The sequence below is a fragment of the Melospiza melodia genome, chromosome Z (assembly GCF_035770615.1).
Source record: "Melospiza melodia melodia isolate bMelMel2 chromosome Z, bMelMel2.pri, whole genome shotgun sequence".
Lineage (NCBI taxonomy): Eukaryota > Metazoa > Chordata > Aves > Passeriformes > Passerellidae > Melospiza > Melospiza melodia.
The window spans coordinates 17,231,961-17,254,033 of NC_086226.1; the positions used below are offsets into that span (position 1 = coordinate 17,231,961).

The 22,073-nt window shown below is 36.7% G+C and overlaps 1 protein-coding gene across 1 annotated transcript in view; it reads left to right on the forward strand.

Annotated features, from left to right (window-relative positions):
• The window catches only part of MCTP1 (multiple C2 and transmembrane domain containing 1), a 216,462-nt gene that overhangs the window by 67,548 nt on the left and 126,841 nt on the right, over positions 1–22,073 (forward strand). Inside the window, exons 6-8 of the mRNA XM_063180010.1 lie at positions 7,990–8,028; positions 18,257–18,427; positions 19,886–20,016. Coding sequence (XP_063036080.1) covers positions 7,990–8,028; positions 18,257–18,427; positions 19,886–20,016 — 341 coding nt within the window. The remainder of the gene's footprint in view (positions 1–7,989; positions 8,029–18,256; positions 18,428–19,885; positions 20,017–22,073) is intronic.

Sequence of the window (22,073 nt, forward strand, 5' to 3'; positions counted from 1 at the left end):
TCAGTTGTAGGTGAATAATGGTGATTAATATGGAGAAACATCAGTAAACCATTGGTTAAAGAATTTTGGACCTAGTCTGCTATTTCTAGATAAGAGTATTTGAATCATATTCCATGTGAAAAATAAAGTTGAAAAAGGTAGTATTTCTGCTTTTTGGCACCTAATGTTAAAGGATTATTTGATGCTTTTCAATTTTTTGAATTTACATTTCAATTATAAAATTGTATAATTTTCTAAGTTTATTGTAATTCCTTCATCTTACTTTTCTGAGCTGCATAGTTGTAAGTGAAAATAGTTTCTAGGTTTCTAGATACTCGTAATTGTGACAAACTCTATTATAATTGCCTTGGTTTGAAAAGACAGGTGTCTGCTAAGGAAGGCAGGAGTCTCCCTTGAAATGAAAAATGCAAACCCCCTCCTTCTGAATTACTATAATTTTGAAATTACGGGGGCTCTCAGGCAAAGATATGGGAGTAGGAATAACAGTTCTTTATTAGGAAAAAAATTTTAAAAATGCAGTAATACAGGACAACACTGACAGAGTCAGAATACAGCCTGACACCCTGTGGGTCAGGGTGTTGGTAGCAGTCTGGTCCTGGAGTGACAGATGTGGTTCTGTTGGAGCAGTGATGCTGTAGAAGGGTGTAGTTTTCTCTGAAGGTCCAGTGGTGGTGTAGGTGGGCCTGGTCTTCTTCTGGGAGTCCAGTGGAAAAGAAAGCTGCTCCTCTGGGAATCCAGAGGGAAAAGGCTGCCTGTATTGTTCCAAATCTCAGATTATATCCAGGTACGAATTGGCTCCTCCCTCTGGGCAGAGCATCTCCCAATAGGATGATGTAATTTTATCAGTCATGGAGTGAGACTCAATGGCCCATGGACAGAAGATATCTCCCCTGAGGGAGGATGGGTTGTGGAAGAGATAAAGAAAACTGCCCCACCTGGTTAAACAGGTGGCCCAATTAACAGAAGATAACTGCCCCACCTCTAACACATGGTAATAGAATACACACCCCCAGCCACATCTTGCGTTTTCCAACCTAAGACAATAATTTACTAGCATTTATGACTTTTCATGAACAGTAGAACTATGGCAGAAATAGAAGAGATTATTCTTACTATGAGAGGTTGTAAAATAATATGGATTCCTTTGGCCTCAGCTACGCTGTAGGGAGGCATTTGGACCTTGCAGCTAAATTTTGCTTTAAACATGCTGTTTCCAATTAAAGGAGAAGACTCCACTAAGCAATGGAACCTGTGAAATTGGACCAGTGTTTTGTTGGATTTTTTATGCCAGTCTCTTTCCCACACCGTAAGCGACCACTGTGCAGCCACAAAACTCAGTTTACTCACAAACTCTGTCCAGGCACTCGAACACAGAGACACATGCACTCAACCCTCTCCTGCACCTGCAACACAGCCTAATTTTCAGAATCCTTCAGGAGGAAGACTGTTCTTGATGCCCAGAGCTTATGCAGGAGGTATTGCAGCATTTACCAGAAGAGTCAGGGTTATAACGACCTGTGATGGACTGTACATCACAACCATGGGCCACGATCACCCATGCATCGCAGAAGCCACGGGTGGTGGTATCTTTCTTCTATTGTTTCTTCTTCTTTCTTTTTCTCTTTTGAATTTTCCACTCTTAAGATGATCATACACTCTAAGACACCTAGAAATGCTTTTCCAATGTTACACTTTTTTTCCCCCCACCAGTTATGGTTTTAAAGCATTTATTTTAATAAAATTTTTTATTACATTTCTTATTTAACATTGTTTTGGTTTATCCACCTCTAAGGATCCGTTAACAATGAACCTGTTTGCCTTGCCTCAGAGAGGGGTTTGCAGCAGAGGCCAAGAAAAAGCATTACTCTGATGAAAGTGTCCATGGGTAATGGTCAGCTGCATGGTTTTTGTAAGAACATATATGTTTCCGTATGCTGCAGTGTGAGACATCCTGTTGCACAGGACTACTGGCAGATCCTGCTAGTGTTTTTTTTACACTTTTCTCTAAGCTGGTATGAACTAGCCTAGTAAGTCCGTTACTGGAGCTAGGTGTGTACTAATGCAAAGATGTAGAATTTTGGAAATTACTTTATCCTCTATTATTTTTCCTCATGGCATTCTGTTAGCATTTAATAAAAATAATGAAATATGGTGGTAATGGGCATCTAGCTTATATGAGGAGTGTATTGTCCTTTTTTTTGTTAGCAATATGTTTGTCCATGCAGCTCAGAATTCCATCTTGCAAATTTACACCGCAAGAGTATTTTTTACTTAAATTAAGAAGTTAATTTAATTTTGGATTTTTTTTTTAATTTGGATAAGACCAGTCCAGTTGGAGTCAGGTGGTACTTGCCCTGTTTTTCCAAGTTTCTGTGACACTATCCTGCCGTAATCCTCAATCATGCAACCCAGAAACGCTGTATTTTTATGTGACATAACATTATGTGGACAGCACAGGTTTCCTTTCTTCATCATACAGAGAGGGTAGCTACTGGGCTGCCTCCTGTTTTCTGCTAGTTTACCAAGTGTTCCAGGAGTTTAGAGGTGAGAAAGTGAAATGAAGTCACTACAGTGTAACATGTTTTTCATATGGGTGTTCATAAATTAGCAACTGAATGTTGAAAGTATTGGGAGACTGTAGCGTTTCTGGTTAACAAATTTTTTGATATCCAACTGACCGGTTACAATAGGATGAAGAATTTGGTTTATGTTATTACACATTTCACTATTAGATTTTTTAATTTAACTCAAGTCACCAGATTTTCTTCCCATTCAAACTATTATATAGAACTTCAGTCTGAAAATGCCCAAGATTCCAATTAAGAATCAAATGCCTAATCTGTAGTTTAATATTTATTGGAAACCAGTCTTCCCAAGATATGGATCATAGAGCATTTCTGGTGAAGTTGCAATAAAATCAGAGAATTTTGTCACAATGCAGGGAAGATGACCTACAAAATTAATATGTAATTGCTGTGTGTTTAATGTGTTAAGGGTTTAATAGTTCAAGACTCAATTAGCTTTTTTCTGTTACTACCTGTGCTTAATTATTTATTAGCTTTTATTTACTGTTGAAGGAACAAATATATTACAAAATCTATCACTCCAGTTGAACTGTCATCTTTGGCTAGTTTTGAAAGGTTTTGTAATAATGATGGTATTTTTATTGAAATGAAAGGGATGGAGGTCAATATATTTTCAAATGTTATGTTAGAGGATTAAGACTAGTTCTTGTCTACTCTTGAAAATGTCCAACATATAAAGCAGCTCTAAAAGCAACTCCCCACATTCCCAGTCTGTGTAGCATGCTGCTTGAATGATTGATGTTCCCCTTCTACTTGGATATTTCTATACAGGTAGTAATTTGAGTATCCTTGAAATATATAAATAAAAACCTGGGCACTTTTAAGTATGCATAAATGACTGATGCATGGAAGACACAGATACACTGTCTCTTCACATCATGTGTAATGTTTTCCTGTCATTGCAAATTTCCTTAAATCCTGTTGGTTTGATATCCCTATATAGCATACATTTCAAATATTAATTTTCTCCTGAATAGGTTTTATTTTGCTTAGGTTATCAGGTGATAACTCTTATATTGCTTGCAATTGAGAGTTGCAAGTAATTATGTAATTAGGGTAATACTTCACCACTTTACGTGAGGTGTGTGTTGTCATACATAAATGGTGTTAAATTGTAAAGCTGAAGATTACAGAAATTGCCTGGAAGTACTTAAATTGCACTTATTATAATTCCATATGTTTAAAATGAGTGTTTATTAAGACCACAAGGGAAATACAAAAATAGAACAGCTTTAAAACAAGAAGTGTTCGATTTCCCATGCTGCCACAGAAACCACATGGTGTTTTGATCCTGTGTTTTGGGCAGGTCTCATATTTCAAATTGAGCTCTTTAAAACAAGACTTTGTTTGTGATGTGTTGTTTGGTAACTTTTTGATGTGGATTATACTTTCCAAAGAGATCCTTTCACTGCCTGAACTGCAGCGAGGCTGTTTTGGAGGTCATGCACTGATGTGCAGGTAAAGGAAAAGTCTTCTGAGGATGTGTTGTTGGAGGACAGGTCTCACAAAGCATTTTATTGGTGTTTCAAAATTATGTAGCTGTATGTTACTGGAAAATACATCCTCTCACACTGCCTAAGAAATATTGATGCTTCTGGAGGATAAGATACTCCAAGTGCAAGTTTGAAATTAAATGAGACAAATTCAGGGGCCTAGTTTTATATTGCCACACGTCTGTGAGAGAGGTTATTATCACAAGTGAGTTTAAAAATATGCAGCCAATTTGACACAGTAATAGATTGTTTTGGATGAAGACTTGAGGCTTGAAAAGAAATTATAGAGATATCTGGTCCACACAGGAGCATTTTTTCCCTTATCTTTCTGAAAAAGATTCTGATGAAATTCAGATTTTGTGTGTACTGACTGATGAGATGATCTTGAGAGTTACAACTGGAAAGCCCCACTTCCTCAGATAAAAACATTATATTTTGGGATTCAGATATCAATTAAGAATATTAACTTAAATATACAATCATATAACTGTATGTAAAACTATGTTACACTGACTAGGAAAGAGGATTATTTATCTTTGAGTCCTAATGAACTGTGAAAAGCAATGCTTAAGTAGTTTACAATTGTGTTTTTTCAGTACAAGATAGTGGACATAATTTCAGTCATAAAGAGATTCAGTAAACTGGTTTTATAAATAAGGACACATTATTTTATTTTTATGGTACATTTTATTTGAACAAAATGCAGAAATAGCCTGCAGTTATTGAATACTATTGTAAGAGTATAGGTAGATAAAACAAAATTTCTAGAAAATCTTGTCTGTATCTTTGCCATTTGCTACCTGGTGCTTGTCCTAAAGGCATTAAAATGTGAATGTTTAAAGTAATAATCTTGTAATCTCTCTTCAAACTATGTACATAAATAGAAGGATAGCATATCTAAAGTTATTAGAAGGCCTGTTCTTTTGATTTTTGACATGTAAAGGCAATTGATTTGTTGTGATTTATAAAAAAAACATAAACCATGAATCAAAATTAATTAATGAATTATTTCTATGTTACTATAAAAATTAGACATTTTTTAGTGTTCAAGGGAAGTTTAATCTATTTCCAGCCTAATGCAGTAAGTTGAAGTAGCAGTAGTTTGAATAATTAATTTGTGTTTGCTTTGTATTGTTTAGCGCTACTTGTCCTTTACATTAATGCCTCATTTCAGTTTTACTGTTTGGGAGAACAGATAGCTTAGCTAATCAGTGCAAACTAAAAAGACATAAAACAAATAAATATGAGAGAAGTATGTGTATATAAAAATGTTAAAACATGTCAGCTCTAAAGATCTGTTAATTTTAACTCTATTGATAAAAATAATGTGATTATGATGTACTTTCTGTATTTTTCATTAATTTGTCATTTTGATGACCAGTTTAAAAAAGTCAAAAGTTGCAATTGATTTTTTTTCTTAGACCTACTCCAACAAAGCTTGTTTTATTACTTTAATTCTGACAGTGTTTATTATTTCCTTTTGGATACATGTGGTGCTGTGTATGACAGTGTGCTCTTGTGATTTCATGCATGTGTACCGACTTCCTGGACATTCTGTTTGGTGTTGTAGTCATGGGTGCCACAATGCATGTGAGTTTTTCTGGCTCTTTTTCCATCAGCATTCAGTAGACAGATCCCACCTGCAGTAAGCAAGTTCTGCAGAGCTGCATGTCACCCATTTCTTCACTACCACGGCTGTTCCCTGTCTGGGATTTAACAGGCAGTTTTCAGCTATAGGAAAGGACAGAGTCGGTAGCTTGATAAGAAGCATTGCCTGGGGACCAGCAGTGACTGGGGACAGCAGTTCATCACTGCCAGCAACCTAACAAACAAAGAAAATTGAAAAAAAGGGAACATATGAGTTTTACTTGAATATTGTTATTTATTGAGATTAAGGTTTAAGGCATTGTTTTTTTTCCTAAAACAATCTGTCTCAAATGATGCTTAGTTTTTTTTGCTTCATATAAAACTATTAACACTAATGTTCTGTCAGTTTGCTTGCTGTCTTAAATCATGTGTTGCATTATTTATTTATTTATTTGCCAGAGGGACATTAACATAATAGAGAAAAACTCCAGCAATAGACTGAGGGCATGGAATATTTTCAGATTAATAAGTTCCATGTAAATCATCCCCAGGCTATATATTTATTTTATTGGCTTTTAAGGATGGTTATTATGGCTTCAGCTTATCCTGCTTTAGCTGCTAATGATGCCATTTACTCAGTAAGGATGGTTGTACCTTTCTGAGCTCCTCAGTTGAAAGAGTCATAGGGTGGTTTGGTTTGGAAGGGACCTTAAAGATCATTTAGTTCCGCTCAACCTCTTCCTCTAGATCAGGTTGCTCAGGGCCCCATCCAACCTGGCCTGGAACACTTGCAGGAATGGGGGAGCCACAACTTCCTTGGCTGACAAATTCCAGTGCCTCTCTACCGTCATAGTGAAGAATTCCTTCTTAGTATCTAATCTAAACCTGTATAGTTAATCTGTCAGGACTTCCTCTGTTCCTTGCTCACAGCCTGGTCTGAAGCTGAGTTTGTGCTCTGACCTATAGCTGCGTAGGATTCAGAAAAGACAAGGAAGGGAGGAGCAGTGCTGTGTTGAACAGGACTCAGGGACTCAGATTTTCTTCAGGGCCTACCATGAGCCTCAAGCTGTCAAATTCTTACACGCCTTTCTAGAAAAATGAGGTAAATGGCATTCTCTAGCTTAATAAAACATTTAGTATATTTTCCAAAGGCACAGTGCGACAATTATTAACTTACTGCAGTGCGCTTAGGACTTAACGGTCCATAGCAATTAAAAAAGTTTCCTCAGCGGCTAGTTATTTTTCTTCCCACAAAAATCTATGTCTATTTAAAAAATCTCTGGGTATTTCAGAAATAAAACCCCCTATACATTTTCTATCATTTGAATTTTTTCACCAAAATATTTCCTTGCTAATTACTTAGCAAGGAAAATATTTTAGTTTCAAAATTTATTTCCATTATCTGAAAAAGCAAGTATTTTTTAAATGCTTAATAAAAAATTGTAATTATGTTTTTCCATGGTGAAGGTTTCAATAGAAATTAATGGCCTTTGATTTATTCTTACTCAGTGTCAGTAAGAGGCTGCTAAACTTTATTAAGTTGTATAAAATAATTTCTTTGCATTTCCACAGAAATGCTTTAAGCAGCAGTTGTGTTTACAAATAAACCTTCCACAACCTACTTGACCAGAATGTCTCTTTATTTAATGATTAGGAATCTGTTGTGTGTACTTTGGCTCCTAGAAGTGCCAAGGTTTTACAGATTGTTTAGATAATGGGAGGAAAACTGAGATTTGGCTTTTTCAAAGAGTGAAGATATAACTATTTTTTTCTATTTCATTATGTTATTATCAAACCAAAGAACTATTTCTGCTGCTGTGAAATGAGCAAGCAGTGATAACTTTAAGGATTTTGTAATGGATTTGTGTCATCAAAAGACCATCATGCTGATTTTCTCTTTTATGGCTGTACCTGTGAGTAAGGTATACAGTAGTATTCAAAAAGGTTGGAGTACTGTATTATTATGAAATAATAAATAAATATTCAATTATCAGTCAGAATTGAAATCACTATCTATCATGACATAATTATTTATTTTCATTTTTTAATCTAGTTCTTTCTGTCTTTTCTTTCTAACAAGTTTATGTGATGCATTGTCTCCAGAAATTAGACACCCATACCACCCAGAAAAGTATGCCTGGGTATGCACAGGGCTGCTACTTGTCTGGATTTATTTCAGTCTTTTGTGTATCTGTTGCTGGAATGTACATGTTGCTGCTTCAGTTGTTGGGGTGGTTAAATGTGAATTGCCCTGTTTGAGACTGTTGGCCTCCTTTTCTGTATTGCAGAGAAAAGGTAATAAAAATGCTCTATTTTATTTTCAGACAATGCTAATGAGGAAGAGTTGGAAAAGATCAAGTAAGGTAACTTTGTAACTTTTAGCATGTGGTCTTCTAGCCGGTGGCGTTGGTTTTTTGTTTTGTTTTTTAAAACAACTATGATTTCTTGCGAAGCATGCCATATAGGACTGGAAACTTCTAGCACAGGATTTATTGCCCTTCCAAATGTGTTTTAACGACAGCGTTTTTTGTTTCATTAAATAACATCATGGTATAGTTCATCTTTTAATATAATCATACAACCTTTCAGCTTTGTCACAGCAGTTTAACCTATCTGGAAGCCATCTAGTAACTTCTTGTAAGCGGCCAACATGTCCTGATTCCTTTTCTAAAACCTTTAATTTCTCAAGTGTAAACAATTTCCTGTATTAATGTGAACAAAGAATTCATGCCAAAGAGTGTCTTTTATTTTCCTGTTATGTACTTCTCTTACTGATCTGTGGTTTTGAGTGTAAAGTTTTCACAGTGAAGCTCCTTGAAGACCGATTTCCTCTAGCACTGGTTGTGTGCATGTGGCAGTCATAGCCAGACTTTACAATAGAATAGTGGACTCTGCAGAGCTCTTTAGAGCTCTCTAAGCTTTTCCCCTCTTAGGAGTTATAGATGTGATGAAAATGCAGCAGTGTGTGCTGTTTTCCACAAGAGAAAGACTGAAAGTTTGACTGTAGTGGAATGTGACCAATATTTACCTTTTTTCTTCTCTCTGTGTTGTTAAAAAGAGTGTATTTACTGCCTAAAGTGAGTGAATTAAAATTTTTCAGAGACTTGAGCTAGTGGAGTCGATAGAATTTACCATGTAAATATGTTAAAATGAGAAAAATAATAGCTATGTGGGGTGATTCACTGATTTTGTTAGATTATTTACTCTTCTAGCATATTAACGCACAACTTTAAATAGGAGATTATTAATAAACAGTGTTGTATATGGTCCTCGTTTGACAAATATTTGCACTTTTTAGATATATTTGTATTTTTAACCTTGAAACAAAAAAGAGAACTGTATTCATAATTCTTGGATTATGGGTGGGTTTTTCACACAGTCTGCTTTGGGATGCAGGACAATACTCAGTCTGTTTCCTTTGCGAAATTTATGAAACTAAGATAATGGTGAAGTGATGATATGTAGATTTTTGATTCTCACGTGGTTCATGTAACTACAAGAAATATCTAAGATGCTCAAACTGAAGAGATAAGGAAGAGCTGTGAAAGTGTTGAGGGGTAGAACTGGTTTGCATCATATAGGTGATGTGTTAACTCCTGATGTGCTGACTGTTTTGGGTAGCATGTTGTCTGCATTGCAAACTGACAAAACTGTGAGCTTCAATAATTCTGAATGAACAGCGCAGCATGAGAGCTCGGAATTCTTTAAAGGTCTTCAAGTGAGTTATTTATCCCTGTTCTGTTTTGTTACATTCGTTGGATAGCATTTCATTCAGTAGCTGGCATTTTTGCAAACTGGCATATAAGAATATTAGGCAAAAAGTGATTGTATGATTTAAAATTTGCATTTTTTTTCTATGGTTGTCTTAACTGAAGTAATATTTTAACCTAGAAGTGTAATGCATGTACAATATCTTACATGCATTGCTCTGGTAATGATTTATATATAGAAGGATGTCATTTAAAACACAGGAGATAATTTGCCTTGTGAGTCTATCCAGCATTCCAAATCTTTGGTTTGCTCTCAGGAAAAACAAATTAAAAGATCTTCTGTTTACAAAGAATTCATTGAAAAGACTTGTTCTCTGGGGTGCAGGGTAATCAATATTAAATAGGACTCTTATTTCATTTGCAGATTTATTATATTTGCAAAATAAAAGGTGTCTCAATGTAGGTATATAACCCTGTTGGGTAATAGAGAAAGCACGCTTTTTGAAATTGTTCTTCTTCAGGAAGTGTTTGTCTTGTGCTTCTGAGAGCTGAGAAAAAAGCAGATTATTAGAATTTTTTAAAGACACCATTAGAAAATTTCCTAAATCTAATTTTGGGTCTGTCTAGACTTTATGTACACCTCTAATAAATTTTTTTTTTACATGTTATGGCACAGTTCTTTGATTTTAAGGTTTGTCCTTGAAGCCTACCTTTTTTTGTAACATAGATGGCTTGAAGTTAAGGCGTAGCAATGCAGATCACTATGGTGTTGCTTGTGTTCATGAACTGCATGCGATGTTCTCCTATGTGATTACAACTATTTCAGTGAAGGCAATATCTTTTAGCCAAAGTATATGGACAGAGAGCTCTGACAGAAACATCTATTTCACTGAAAATTGCTTTCTTCTGAGTGTCTACTTTTTCCATTTTTACATCTGTTGAAGAATTGCTATTAAATTGAGTTTGAACATGATCAGACCCCATGTTAAACTTCTTAGATTAATAACTCATTAAGGAAACACCAGGAAAACTTTGTAAATGCTTTAATTTGAGGACAAACTGATTAAACAAGGGGTTTAGCAGTTTTAGCCAACATATTACGGGAAAAATATATGTAAGATTTATCTGCTGTGCCTTCTCAAGTAACATCATCCCAGTAAAATCTGGAGGAAAAGGTAATATGTCTTCTTCTCTTATATCCTTTCTTCTGTTTCATATCATCAATGGTAGTTTAGAACTGAGACCACTAGAATGTACTAAAATATAACTACTCTAATTTATACTATTAATATATGATGAGTTTCTATTAATACTATTAATTAATTACTATTAATATATTTCTGAGTGACAATGATCAATTAGGACAAAATGTCCATTCTTACCAGAAATGAAGATCAATTAGTATGTTTTGCAACATGTATGAACGAAGACAAAAATACATTGTCATCCCAAAGTCATCAAATCGCAGTGTGGTTTGGGTTGCAAACCCAAAGACCATCTAGTTCAACCCCGTGCAGGGACACATCTCATTTGACCAGGTTGCTCTGAGCCCCATCCAGTATGGCCTTGAACACTTCCAGGGATGGGGCATCCACAGCTTTTCTGCACAACCTGTTCCAGTGCCTCACCACCCCCACAGTTAAAAATTTCATCTTAATACTCAGTCTCAAGCTACTTTCTGTCAGTTTGAAGCTATTCCTCCTTGTCCTATCACTCCATCTTCTTGTCTGAAGTGCCTCTTCAGCTCTTTTGTAGCCCCTTTGGTTACTGGAAAGGGCTCTAAGCTCTCTCCAGATGCTTCTCCATGATGAGCAACCTCAACTCTCACAGTCTGTCTTCTCCACCCTCTGAGCATCTTTGTGGCCTCCTTTGGACCCAGTCCAGTAGGTCCATGTCCTTATATTGAGAATCTCAGAGCTGGAACCAGTACTTCAGCTGGGGTTACAACAGAGGAGAATAGAGTACAGGATGAGAATCACCTCCTTTGACCTGCTGGCCATACTTCCCTCGATGCAGCCCAGGGAGCCATCTGTGTCCTGGGCTGCAGGAACATATGAGAAGGTCATGTTTAGCTGCTTATCCAGAAAACCCCTCAAGACCTTCCCCTTAGGGCTGCTCTCATTCCATTCTCTGCCAAGCCTGAAATTGTGCTTGCCTTAGCCCTGACCAAGGTGCAGAATGTTGCACTTTGCTTTGTTGAACTCTGTGAGATTTGCATGGGCCTCAGTTACAACTGAGAAGCTACTTCTGATTAGTTTCTGGGGATGAAAGAGTGTATTTACTGCCTAAAGCAAGTGAATTAAAGTATTTTTTCTTTGCATTTAGGTAACTATATTTCCTTAATTTTGCTTTAGGAGCTTTTGCATGTACTTTTAAACTGAAAAATAGAACTTACGAACACTTTATACAAGAATGAATTGTTAAATGAGTGGCTTTCAGGTCTGAACTGCTGACTGTTTTTAAAATTTATTTTAGAAACTTTTCCAAAAATATTTGTGTTCCAGTTCCACAAACTAAAGTTCCAAAACCTATGATCTTAAAAACTGATGGTTTTATGCCCAACTCAAAATACTTCGTTTCTGTGGTTCCTGATTTGCATTTTCCTAATATCAAAATAATTTTTTCTATTTTAAAAGTGAAAAAAAATGCTTTTCCACTGGAATGAGATGCCTCTTGAGAAGACAATAAAACTGGAAATAGCAAATCATGGTATAAGTATTGCAAGGACAAACATAAGCATGGAGTTGTATGATATTTCTTAATTGGAGGAATTTACAGTTGGTTCAATCTTTCAACCAGAATCTGTGAGCCAAAACTCTAAGGAATTTCAAAATATATGGTAGAATTACTGCATTTTGAGTTCTTTGAAGAATCTTTCAAGACTGAGGAAACCATTTGTGTTTTGTAAGCCATGAGGTTCTAGATATCAGTTTAGCAGCTGTAAATAATGCTTGAAGGGAAGCTTCTAAAAAATGGAAGTAAAAAACAGCCAGAATAGATAGGCCTGTTTGCTAGACGTCTAATTATAAAAACTATGCAAATGTTTGCTGAGACTTATATTTGCATTAATTGTGTGTGAGCGATAACAGCTGATTAAGAACAAAAACAGCAGAGTAGCATTTTGTCATGGGGGTTTCATTCCGACATTTCCAAAAGCGTGGGAAGTTTCCATCAAGTTTTGGTTGCCACTCTTTTTGTGTATCAAGTCCATGTCAGCTTTGGGACTGTGGTGACGTTGGCTATCCCAGACAATAACAGGATCATTAGGAAACCTGTTGACTTTCATGTGTTGCAGCCACAGTTTCCAAGGGGAATTACAGGGACAGAGAATGGAGGCCGTTAGGATTGTGCTCACACAGCCTCTCTGCAAAATTCTTCTGCATACTGTTGTCCTGCATACTGTATAAATGTTTTCACCCTGTTACAGAAAATCCAAGTCACAGTGGGTGCCCCAGCCTGCATCATACTACACCTGAGCTGCATCTGGCAAGTACACTTAAATAGAATGTCAAATTATTCAGTTTAGAAAACCACAAAAATATGTGGAATGCTGCAAAAGTATGAGCTGTTATTACAAATATTGTAGAGTCACAATAGCATTGCTGTACAGAAGCAGTATCCAGTTGTTGGTGCAAATTCCATAAACCAGACTTAACATGGCAGTTAAAACACTCAGGGTGTAGGGCAGTGTAAATTTTTCAGCTGTAGAAATTTTTATTAGCTGCAACTAGAATTAGATGAGCCTAAAATCTAAAATTTAGTTGATAAAAAGTTAAGGAAAGCGTTACTTCGTATTGCAATAATTATCAATAGCAGTCCATTTAGAAAACTTTCTTAGTTACAATAAGGAAAAAGTAAGAGGGAATCGCCATGATCTCATTGAAGGCATTTCTGTAGCTCAGTGTCTATAATGCTGATGAATTCAAACCATTTTTTCCATTTCTATTTGCCTACGGTAGAAGGAGAATGAGAAATCTCCTTCTCTCAGAACCTGTAGAGGCCAACTGAGGACACAGGCTGACCCCAGCCTACTTTCCCCTCACCAAACACTGTTCAGGAAACACACAGCTGGACCTCAAGGTTTAAAAAGGTCTACTTCCTAACATTCTTGACTTGCAGCTATTACATATAATACTAAATGTGTGATTTTATAAGTTTAGAACTCTAGTATAATCAGAAAATCATATGGGGATATTTAAGAATATTACTTTATGTATTTTGCATTGTGATAATGTAAAAATATTTCAATCCAGTTCAAACTCTATTCTGACCCACAGTGAATAGAATAGACCTTTCAGGTTGTACTTTTTGTTGTTCTAATATAGGAAAAGCATTGCAAATGTATGTGACTGTCTCTTGATTTTTTCATTGTTTTGTGCATAGAGCTAGCAGTTGCGTCTACTGAAATTCTCAATCTTTATTTTACGTTGTTGATCCAAGCTCTGCAAGCATCCTAGAAACTGGGGGAGAGGAATTCTGTTTACATGAATTTACAGCAGTAATTTGCAACACTGACTTTGATTGACTTTGCTGTATTTCTATATCTGTCCTCTGTTAAGTGGTGGAGAGAAGTATTTTTCTTTTCTATATTTTTCACTAATTTCTTGATTGATATTTTTTTTGAGCTTTGAAACCAAAGTTATTTTTTGGATTGAAGTGCCTCTGCAGGTCATATAAGTGCATTATTGATTTGCTTGTTTAAAAAATTAATAAGTTTGTGGTAGACTTTTCTATTTCTGTCTATTCTGTTCCAGGACTCAGAGGAGCAGTGTGTCTTAGGGGTGTCTGTAATAAGGAGGAGATTTAATAAAAGCAGAGTCTATTTGCACAAGCACATGCCAGGGAGAGAGGTGGTACTTTACAGGGCATGAGGCCTGATCAATGAAGAAATGAGATTGGGCTGGGACAGGACAATCTGTGTGGTTTCTCCTACTTGATATGGACCAAAGTTTCAGAGGGCATTTAGTTACCCAAAAATAAACAAAAATACAAGGGGATTTTAAAAAATACCAACAAAGTGCATCTCTTCTTTGGACAAAAATAACAATAGCTCATTAACAATGTGGTATTGATTATCCTGGGATTAATGCCCAGATTCTGACTAAGCCTTATTGATTTCCCGTCCTTTAATGTTACCCAGAAATACCTGAATGCATGCAGAATATTAGGTCATGTTTATTAGATCATCTTTCAGCTCTGGTGTTTGGCTAGCTGTATTAATCACATCTAGCAGAGGGTGCAGTTCTGTCAGAAGATTCTTTTCTCTCGATGCCCCTAGCCCACTCACTACATCACATTTACACAGAATAGGTGGAAAACAAATAAAAGCTGTGTTTTTCACATAACAAAAGTGCTGAGTTTGCTTGCTGTTTTTAAGCATTAAAGCAGTGTGTGGATATGAAAATAGGTGGGTTTTTCTTTCACATGTAGTTTTGAGCATCCTTTGGTGTGAAAGACTCCACCACCCTCTCTCTTTGGGGGTTTTAGGATGCGTCAGGTGGATGTCACTATGCCTCTGTCCAGCACAAAACTGTGAATTATGTAAACAATAGTCTCACATTAATGATGGTTTGGACTGAGATTTTGATCTTCCTTTTTTCCAAATTGTGGCATTTTATATGAAATTTGTAACTTCCCACCTATTTATAGACAAATAAAAAGCTGTGCAGTTTCTTCTCTTTTTTTTCATGTTTGTGGCATAAGAGGGAATCTAGGCTGCAATACTCACTACGTGCTTTCTGAGGGAAACAAGTTGCCTAAGAATAAGTCTTGAGAAAGAGTCCTTCACAGGAAAAATTGAGAAAGACACATGCTCATTTCTTTGTTTTATTCTCACAGTTACCCTGCTGAATTTGTATCTCACTGTGGGCTGAATTTTACAGGTTTTTTAGGTACCCAGAAATGTACCTAGAAATGTGCCTATCTCATGCTGTGAAAATAAATTCATAAGGAAAGAACTTTAAAATGTTAAATCAGTCTTACTTTCCCATTTTTTCAACTTTTTGTCATATTTGATTTGAAATCTGAACATTCTTTTTCTGTTTTTCTTCCCACAAGAACCATTATATGAAAAGAGAGGTTATGTCAGTAAATTATCTGTAATTTCTGAGAATAAGTGTAGTTTTGACTGGAAGAAAAGTGTGTTGGATTCCCTTCAGTCTTGCTTAGAAACAAGAAAAGTGCCAGCTGGAAGTTACTCTTGCTGGAGAAAGCCACATAGGCTATGCATTTCATGTCCAGGAAATCTCAATAGCTTTAGCTTTGGTGAGCTGACTCTTTCAGCACCTCTCCCTTTTGCTGTGCTATGTATCTGTATGTTACCAGCAAAGACAGAAACGAGCACTACTGTGGTCCACATTCACTACCTTGAGGAAGAAACAGCCACAACCAATCAATACCTCTTTTTAGCAGATGGCTGCTTTTCTTCCAGCATGGTGAAACATAGTCTCTGGAACTTCACTGTCAGTCAAGATGCCACTAGGGTCTGCATAAAGCTTTGATTGTCATTGAGCGCAAGATGTGGCTCTGACCTGGGAGGGCTTCCTCCTGCATCACATGATCACTTGCTTTCCAGCCTCCTGCCTGACTCTTGTAAACTCCTGTCTGTCATTTTACACCCAGCTCTTCTTGGTCATCTAGATCTTACCTTGCTGCCTTGTATGGAAATTACCCCCACTGATGATCTCCTGACTGATCAGAAAAAAAAAAAGAAAATCAACCTTGCTTGATGATGGGGCAGATGCTCTAGTGCAGCAAATTATTATAAGATCTGCTGAAAATACTGAATTTAGATCAAGTACACTCTCTAAATTTTTCACTGTCTCAGTGATAAAGAAGAAGAGAGCTATGCAGTGTGCTTAAGATTTGCTTCAAAAAGGTTGTAAATGCAAGCTCATGATAGACTTCTGGAAATCATCGCCCATTCAGCTCTTAAAACACCTCCAAGAACTGTATATTCTTTGCAGAAATCTCAACCACTGGTTATATCCCAGTATTAAATCCTTTCCTGAACAGGTCTGGTCTTCTTTCTGTATCTCTCATCATCTTGTCAGGGCAGAGCCAGTTATTTATTATCCAGTCTTTGTTTTGCTCTAAGCCCTCTAAGAAACTGGAGCAATAAAAAAATTTACCACTTATTCACAAATCAAGTTAATGACAGTGATGACTGTATGCCCTCAATGAGAGATGTATTTCTGCTGAGAAAAAGTTTATATAATGCTCCCAAGTGATAAATGAAATCTCTTCTGGCAACTGATTTTCCCAATTCTGCCCTAATTTTTGTAAAGATCTTCTTTCTTATGTCCCACTGCTGCTTCATGTTGCAGGTTAAGTTCAAGATTATTCCACTCACAGTTCCTTGTTTGCCTTTGTAGAAACAGCAAGTTCATGAGAAGTTTCTCTGCAGTCAAATCCTTCACTTCAGGAAGAGAAAACTTTAATAAATATAGTGAAATATTTTGGGAATAGCCACACTACTTGAAGGGAAACACCATTAGAAAACACAAATGCATGCCAAAAATACTTGAAATACTGCAAAAAGTATGTTAATTGTATTTGCTCCAAGCCCAGTGGCCACAGTTCTCATGTCTATTCTCTCTGGAGCTTGGGTGAGTGTGATAATAATCCTGTGTAATCTCTATCATTGTCTCTGGGTAGTAGAGTAAAACCCCTGTCCTGGGCACCTGCATGGCTGTAGCCATCCAGCTGAGTTTACCATCTAAAAGACTCAAAATGAAAAAACTTCACTGAAGCCCTCTTACAGAGATAGTAGAGGTCTGCAAGGGATGAAGCCAGGCATGCAAGACCTGCATGTGTGCAGGTTGCTGAGCCCACAAATGTTGCTGAGCCCACAAAGCCTTTGTTGCTCAAATTACATTGCATAATGAAGTTATAGTTACGGCAGACTATACATGCAGACTTGCTTTTTTGATTCCTAGAGAAAATAATTTTCAAGTTTAAATATAGTTTAGCTATAGTTCTGATTATAGATAAGGTAGCCTTTAATGAATAAAGTTTCACAATAGAGGGGAGAGCCTTTACCAACATTGCTTCTTGGATGCGCTCAAGACACGATTGTCTTCCTTAGGAGTGCATAAGGGATTCCCCAGTTCTGGTACCTTGTACCCATTGTAGCTCAGAGCAAACTGGAAATTATCTTAAGTTACTCAAGTTTAAATCCTCCTGCTCTCAAACCCCCAGTGGAGTGCATTGATGAAAACTGTAGTTGCCTGGTTTGTGTGTGTGAATCTGATTTTGACCCCCAGAATCAGTGGCTGAGGGTTCACAAGTCCACAAGTCTCTACACAATTCTGAACAGAGGTTTTGTTCTTTCCAAAATCTTGAGCTTACATGCTGGTAAGCAATTCATATTTCTGAGAATACCATATCATTTCAGAGGCAGAGATAGAGGAGTTTATTGAATTATTTTTCCTTGATACATAATGGTGGTTTTATATTATGTTATTCTAAGGCAAGATTATATTCTCAATGGGGCTTTATGTTTATAAACATGGAGTTTGTTCAAGTTCATTCAATCATATGCTACTAATAGAAGAGACTTTCTAATATTTATTTTTATTCTATCAACAGAGGAAGAAGTGAAGCAGAAAGAAACCCCTTTCTTAAAAATGAGTATTTCCTTGGGCAGCATTTGTTCTGCTTGTTTCTGCAAAAGCAGCATATGACATTACCAGCATAATTGTCACAATTTTATTACTCTCCAAATAATTCTTTGCAATATAGTTTACATATGTACTGTCAAATAGCTTCAGAATTTCTTCAGTGGTTGTTTTAGATTCATAGTTACATGAAATAGAACATCAAAGGCAGGGGAAATTTTTGGAATTGTATTAACTAAATCTATTGTTTTGTTTCCATAAAGTTTCAGACCCAGAGCTTACGTCTCTCAGACCTGCACAGAAAGTCTCAGTTATGGAGAGGGATAGTTAGTGTTACCTTAATAGAAGGCCGTGAACTTAAGGCGATGGATGCAAATGGGCTCAGCGATCCTTACGTCAAGTTTCGTTTGGGGCATCAGAAGTACAAGAGCAAGGTAATTTTAGGTGAAACCAAAATTTCTTTTAAAATGCTTTGTTCCTGTTTGGTGTTTTAGCTTATATGACTTTTGATGGTGATGAAAATTTATTGTTGTAATAATTACCCGTCAGAGCACCTGGAGCTTTGTTTAAATGTTTCTTTTTGTTTCTTTGTAAACACAAGTAGTTCTAGATGGGAAAATATGTAGCACTGAGAAATGTGGGTTTGCAGGGGGGCACACCTAATGTTCCATACAGGAGCTGTGTTGGCTTTTATTTACTGTTAGGAGTCATTCATGGCAGGGAGGAGATGCAGAGTGATTCTGACAAGGTCTTCCTGGCTTGCTGCTAGGTGCCTCCTGGACTCTTTGCATTGTTCTAGTCTCAAACCATGTCATGTTCCTAAACTCACTTTCCTCTTCATGTCCTTAACAACAAGATTCGTTAAAGTTTTCTTCATGTACGAGCTTCACAGGTAGAGGGGAGATAATTATTGTGAAGACTTGTTTGGCTTTGTTGCTACTTTTTTTTTCTCTTGGTCCCTGCCATTTTGAAAATTGCTGTTTAGGGAAGATGCTGTGACTGTTGATGATGCACATGACCTTCCTATCTGCATGGGCCATGACAATCACTGCCAGATTAAGGGTGAATTGAGGAAGAGGGCAGGAACATTTTCTTGTCATATTTGTAGACCTCTGGGCCTGCATTAGGGCCTCTAAATCTGAAATTAGAAGAAATGAAATTTCATGCTTTTGTGAATTAAAAAATTTTCATAATCCTTTCTGAATTTTCGTTTTTTTTCTAGCCGGTAGAACTGGTGGTTGTAGGGAGTAGTGTTTGCTAAATAGGGAAGATATTAGGGGTCTTCTGTTCTTGCTCAGGACAGTGAATGCTGCTTTTGCATTATGGCAGAAAATTCAGAAATTTTGACTGAAATTATTAAGAAAGCTGCTTTTATCAGCGTTTCAAAGGAAAGGAAGTAAAATACGGTTTTGGAAGTGAACTGATTTTACTCCATAGAAAGTAAGCCATAGTGTGGTGTTTCTCCCAATATTATTGCAGCTGGGAAAAAAGGACATGATACAATTGTTTATTTAAGTACTTACAGTCACCATCTATGTGTCATTGCAGGTGCTTAGTTTACCTTTGGGCTCAGAAGCATTATAGCTAACTGTCACTTGACAGAGGACATAATTTTTCTACAGAGAAATGGCTCCATTCCCAGGACAAATCCTTTGTTCTGGGGGCTTTTGAAGGTGACAAGTTGCAGGATTTTGGAGGTTGCTGCTACGTCAGAGAGGCTTGAGAGAGCGGGCTAGTAGATTTTCCTAATTACTATTTTTTAGTTCTCACTGCTTGAGATATTGATGCAGATAAAAGAAGCTTCTTGAACAGACTTTAATGATCAAATTTACAATTTAAGAACATGTATGCCTATGCAATGTAATACAACTTTTGTTTTATTCTCCTTTTAGATTGTTCCAAAAACTTTGAATCCTCAGTGGAGGGAGCAGTTTGACTTTCATCTCTATGAAGAACGAGGTGGAATTATTGATATTACCGTGTGGGACAAAGATGTTGGCAAAAAGGATGATTTCATTGGCAGGTTTGTGCAATTTTAGCCCTCTTGGTCCATAGGGAGGAGAGAAGTCCATGAGAGAGGATGATTAAAATGAGTCTTGCCATTGAAACTGTTTCTTATGACCATTTGTTCTTGGTTTATTGTTTGGGGTTTTTTTTTTAAGTTTGAGGAGGATTTTCTGCAGTGTTACAGTACAATTTGCTGCATTGCTGTAATTCTTTACATTGATGATGTAATATAATTTTTATTGACCAGTAGGTGGCAGCTTTTACCAATTGATAGACTGAGGTTTTCAACTATAAAAATCCCCTGTTTAGAGCAATTACCAAGGTGCAGGAGGCTCCATATAGCAACATCCAGTTTGGAGAACAAATAACTCTTGACTTGATGCATAAGACCAAGATTATGTACCAATTTTTTTTAGTAAATGAAAATAGAGTTGAAGGACTACACACATATTTTGAGACAAAGAATTATTCACCTATTTCATATTCAGGAAAAGTGATTCTGTCTGGGAGTTCAAGAAATAGCTTATATTTGTATGGCTATGCTCCATTTTACAGAATGTTAGCTGATAGGGGAAAAAATGTCTTGTGCTTATAGCTACTACAAAGTAGGTGCTGTTTGGAAAGCTCAGATATTTGTTTACTTCATATTTTCCTTGATAGCCACACACTCATAATAATAGAGTTAATAATTAATAATTATTAATCCTGTATATTTTCATTGTTTTTATTGGCAGTGCTTTCACTACCACTTTCACTTATTATGGTATGATAACTATCAGTATTTTTCTGAAGTAATGTACTAATTTAGTCGTATGTCAACATGTTATATACCTTGGGAAATTATTCCAGTTTTCTCTTTCATGCTAACATTCTTAGGAAAATCTGGTGAGATTCTAAGTTTTCATGAGTGATTTTTCAGAGTATCATCATCCAAGCACCACTTGCTGAAATCTTGCTGCTCTTGATTTTTTTGACCCCTCTGTCAGTGTACATATAATCCCTCTTCAGTTTGTCCTTGCAGACGCTCTCTCATTTCACCTTCTGTTGGTACTGTATCTCTGGTAATGTAACCTGCAAAAAAATTCTTCTCCAAGGAGATTTCAATGAAAAACTGTCATTTGTCAAGCTCAATCTGAATATGAAAATAGGTCTTAATATTCCCCCTCCCTGGTATTCTTTTCCAGTCACTGCAGATAAAAATCACCAACACCTGACAGCTCCACTTAATGCTGACCCCTCTTCCCCAGTTTCTCCTTTCAAGGCTGTCCCTAAAAGCTGGAAATATTTTGGTGCACACACTACAGACTTGCTCTGTGCATGTGTTATGGTAAGTGTATATTAGCTTTCAAAAGCACAACTGAATCGTGTGCCATGACTAAGGCTCTGTGGCTTTCAAGATACACATAATAAGTTGAATATCTTGATTCACGTTCCAGAAGACATGATAATGAGGCTGTAGGAGGGAAACAAAAGACTTCCTGGTAGCATTCTACTATTGCTCAAGAATGAAGGATAATCCATTTCATCTTGCAGAGATCTTCCTGCTTGCTTGAATAATGTGCAAACAGCAGCTGTAATGTTATATAAGAATATTTCTATTAAATGCAAATGAAAACAACTCTTTCTTGTAGATGTCCTGGCTGGACAAAATATGCCTAGGGAGAAGGCACACTAAATTGAAGAACTGACCAAACTGAAAAAAAGTTTCCCAGGTGGAAGGTAGAAGGGAAAAATTCCAGGATCTTTCTGGAAAACAGCACAGAAAACCTCTGTTTTTTCTGTGCTAGGCTCCATTACATGCGAATTCTATTCCAAACCAGAATGCTGTAAAGTCTCCCAGAATGATACCATGTCTCAGCTGCACTTTTGTGAAATAAAAGTGGGAAATCAAGAACATAGGCTTTTGTGGCCCTTGTATATTATTGTCCTTGTTAGGCTGCAGCACAATAAGGGCAGGTGAAAGCTGTGAATCTGACATGGTAGCAATGATGCAACGAGTTGGGCTTGTAATCCATTTCTGAGGACAGAAAAATACAGCAAAGACGTCCGAGAAGGTTGAGGATACGGAAGTGA